The 4,442-nt window shown below is 37.8% G+C and overlaps 1 protein-coding gene across 1 annotated transcript; it reads right to left on the bottom strand.

The window, feature by feature from the left end:
• Positions 1-301: 301 nt before the first annotated feature.
• On the bottom strand, positions 302-4,152 carry LOC147602605 (uncharacterized). The gene is made up of 9 exons (XM_086797826.1): positions 4,088-4,152; positions 3,181-3,951; positions 2,867-3,077; positions 2,646-2,777; positions 1,994-2,469; positions 1,883-1,908; positions 1,520-1,795; positions 865-1,427; positions 302-763 (listed from the first exon to the last, which is right to left on the bottom strand). Exons 2-9 carry the CDS (start codon positions 3,948-3,950, stop codon positions 302-304), a joined length of 2,916 nt encoding a protein of 971 aa, XP_086653952.1. The 5' UTR covers position 3,951; positions 4,088-4,152.
• Positions 4,153-4,442: the final 290 nt, after the last annotated feature.

Raw genomic sequence — 4,442 nt, 5'->3', positions numbered from 1 at the left:
TTGCTTGAAGGGAAATACTCATGTCAAATCACTAGACTCAATGCTTGAAAGGAAAAACTCATGTCAAATCACTAGACTCAATCTTCTTTACTAATGTCATCCACATAGATATTGCGACGATGCCTTCTCTCTTTGATGGGAGCATTGAATGCAATGTCATTACACATCACCTCAGCCATAGCACCTGCATAAGAAGGCAAAAAGCTAAAATAGATTAATCAATATCAATGCCTCATTGATAATAATATTCTCCAACCAACAAATAAGTTTAAAAAGATTAAACACGAGAGTAACATACTTACTAGTCGTCTGGAAGATTAACAACCATTTCCACATCTTCGGAATCATTTAGAGTCCCATAGTTGCTTAACACATTTCCCTTTCCTTTCTGTCCATCCAAAAATGGTTGCAATATAGAATTGCAAATGTTAGGATCATTCTCAATAGATAAGCATGCTCTCCCAGAATGCACGCATGCTTTTTGCATAGAACCAGTCCCAGCACCTAAGTCCACCACATGTCCAGAAATTGGACACAAGAACTCCAAGAAGTACAACATCATGCATGGAGCCTTCTCCAATGCACCTCTCCATGGAATACTCTCTCCATGTTTTATAGTCTGCTCACTTGTTGGTAAATAATGATGAAACAAACTACTTCCAAAAGCAATTCCCAATTTGGTACCAACCACGGAAGCATTTCCAGGATTACAAACACAAGACATACCAGCCCGATGAAGAAGGCATAAAACCACAACATCCACCTGAAGATAAGAAAATAATTAAACATATACTTAGTACAAGCCATTTCATTATACGAGAGCATAAATTCTTTCAACAGGTCATTGTATGACAATTGTCTCACCTTATGATCAATACCACCAACTTTGATTGTGCAATATGCATCTAAGCATTGCATGTACATTCGACATGCAAACTCCAATCTACTGATCCTAGCATAACGCTCAACCAAATGAAGAACATGAGGAGCACACATAACTAGGATCCAGCCAGAATCTGAAACAACTGTGGCCGCTACTAGCAAGGAGTAGCGTACATGGTCCTCTGTTAATAAATTCCAAGATGGAGATGTGGAATCCTCTACTCCAAGAGCTTCTAGCTGTGTAGGCAGATCAATAATGACAAAATCTGCAGCCCAAGCAACACTCTTACCATTTCTTGTTTTTCTTTCACCTCCAAGACCCACAAAGTATTCCTTCATGTCTATATAGGCTTGTGTGAAGTTTGAGACAGACAATTGCTTCCCAAACTCGACATAATCATAGCACCAAACCTTGCAATGTGAAGCATCACATGTGCCACTCTGATTCAAAGTTAGAGAGGTCAATGGAATGTACAAAAAGCGGACAGACCTATCTTTCCATTTACATCCTTTCAGAATGGGTGTAGACTGCAGTACCTGCACATCTGAACCCACACCACATATGTAAAGACACAAAGTGATAACAACATATGTTACACAAACAAATAATAGCCTGAAAAAGATCAAGAGAACTTACCATTATTAGTACCAGGATTTTTTGGTGGCCTACCACCCTTCTTTAGTTCCATACTTGAATCTTTGTCCTTTTTAGTCATCTTCTCAAGTGTTTTTTGAACCTCAATGACTGCATCATCCTCATGGACTGAATTTGAGCTTGATGAACCCATCTCTCCCTTTTTATGTTGTGCGTACAGCTCTGCCTCCTCCTCGATGCAACATCCTTTTTTCATATCGAGCCACCACGGGCAGTTCTTTCTCTCCCACTCAGAGAGCACTTGCTTCCCTTCTTTTTCTATCATGTTTGGAGAGTACATACAGAATTTTAAGTCCTGAATTTTTGTCCATACTCGACATATGGGCAACAATTTTTCAATCTTACCAACAGCTTTTAAGGATTGCAAGAATCTGCATACAATAAGAGTCTTAGTACAGAAGCGAAATACTTAAGGATGGATTTTTAATTGAAAAGGAAAAAACATGTATTGCTTACCTAAACACCAATCGTCGAGATGCCCTCGTCATCTCCATTTGTCCTGTTGCAGCTGTAGCAACAGTCATTGAATCCTTTAAATCTTCATAAAGTTCAAGTCTGTTCATTGCTTGTATTTCCCCAAAATACTCTCTCAACGTAGGATCTTGAGGAAGCACAAAGCTAGCTTGTTGACTAGCAACCAAGACCTGAGAGAGTAACCTCTCAGATTCACAAAGCAACTGATCCATCCATGCCTCTTTCGCCATCCACTTTATGAATTCTCTATCAGCTTTTGGCATCCCATAACTTGTTCTCAAATTTGAATCTGACCCTAAGATTCTGAGGGTTGCTAGTTGTGTCTCCTTTGAGACTTTTGCAATGGAGATGTTATACAACTTTTCCAATGTGACAATGGATGATTTATCATCAAATGGGAGGCTCCACAAGATATTAAACCAATCTTCACCATTTGTTGGTTTGACAATAGACAGAATCTACATATAAACAGTACATGCAATCGTCACACTCAACTGTATTTTTTAATCATACAATACATGCATATCCCATACCTTGATCATTTTGTAAACAAAGATCATATGACCAATCTCAAAAAACACTTGAACACTTTAAAGAGTCAACTTTATGTTAAGAATCATTAAATTAACCATACCTTGATCATTTTTCGACCATACTTGAGATTCACATCCTTTCGAATACTTTTAAGTGATTTCTCCATATCAGCAACACTCAAATTTGGCTGAAGTTCCTTTAGCTTTGCCTCATAATCTTGCTTGTATAGTGGCTAAAATATATTCCAAAGAGATGAATGAGTACAATGAATTAGTTAGTTCTAATTTAAAAGACATCCATGACAAATGGTATGAAACTTACTGCAAATACCATTCTCCCTAGCATCAGAGATGTCAAAGGATACCAAGTACTTGATCCTTTACTGCTTTCATTTGCCCTATGCTTTTCAAGTGTCCTTTTTTCTTCCTCAGAAAAAAGTGATAAGTACTCATTCTCATCACATGAACACATTGTCTTCGTGTTGAACAAATAATCCTTGAGATTTGTTTTAATAATTGCTGTTTCATTAAGGCTGAAAAATAAAAAATACATAGCTTCAAACATATTAAGAATTGTTCACAAAACCCTTAAAAGCTCGAAAAAAGTAACACATATAAGTAAGAACTCGCACTTACAGATTGAACCTTTGAAGAGCAGCTATTAGCTTCATTTCTGTTTCTTTCTCTGGAGTAATAAAACTTGCTAAAACTCGAATATGCCATGCCTTTGATGTCTTGAATTTCTCCTCAATTAGAGACATCCATGCAACAGTACGGTGATTCCCCTCCCACACAAAAAACATCTTTCGAGACAAAAATGACCAATCAGCATCATCAATAATCTGTGCCTCAAATTCTGCATTTACATCCCTCCAACAAGAATCCCATGATTGTTCAATTTCATCTGTCACCTCTTGTGAAACACCATCCGAAAGTGTTGTAGATAAAATAAACATTCCTTTCTGTTGAATATATTTTTCTGCCTCTAGAGCTTGCTTTAGGCTATCCATATCAGTTCGTAGGCCTCTCACTCTTGTGTTTACAACACAACGACATAATGGGATCAAGGGAGCAATCTTTCCAGGATTGATTGCAAGAGATTCAATAACATCCTTCCCTTGGCCAATATCAAGTGCAGCAGGAAACTCTTGCTCAAACTCCTCATCTAGTTGTTTATCCTCTTTCTTTCTCTTCTTAGAAGATTCCTCCACAATTATAGTAGTGTCTTCAAAGTCTTCCATCTCCTTATCCTCTTCAACTTCAATTTCAACCTCTTTTTGAATCTCTAAATTTGGTGTAGATTCCACTTGCAAACTTCTCTTGCTACTTGTCCTTCCACCTCTCTTGCCTCCTCGTTCTCCTCTTCCACCTCTCCCCCTCCTCTCAGAAGTTCTTAATTTTACCATCCTGCCAATGTGACAAAGATGCATTTAAAAAAAGAAGTCATCACATGGCATAGAATAGACTTACAAGGTCAATTAAATCCCAGCATTACTTCAGTAGCATGCAAAGAAACCCCAAGAGGCTTCAAAATAGAAAATACCTGAAGCTTGATCGTGATGCTGCTAATTGAAGTTGCACTTGACGAGATGATGGGGCTTGAGGAGACTAGCTGGACAACAAAAGCATACAAGAAAAAGTTATTAAGCATACAAGAACAAGTTATTAACCTTAAAAGCGTACAATCATACTTGTAAATCTAAGAGATGAAAGATCACTAAACTTTTGATATGCTTACATGTTCATAGATATGAGTTGTGGCTTCTTGTTTTGGACAAAACTCATGTATATCCTCCTCGTCTCAAGCACCCTAAGTAACATGTATGGTATCTCTCCTCAATCTACTTATATATGCTAAGCCCAAAATCCTTTGAGGAGATCTACACCCCCATATGCAA

The sequence above is a fragment of the Cibotium barometz genome, unplaced genomic scaffold (genome assembly GCF_041138505.1).
Source record: "Cibotium barometz isolate CiBa-2024 unplaced genomic scaffold, ASM4113850v1 ctg390, whole genome shotgun sequence".
NCBI classification, from domain to species: domain Eukaryota; kingdom Viridiplantae; phylum Streptophyta; class Polypodiopsida; order Cyatheales; family Cibotiaceae; genus Cibotium; species Cibotium barometz.
This window is presented reverse-complemented; position numbering and strand designations above follow the sequence as displayed.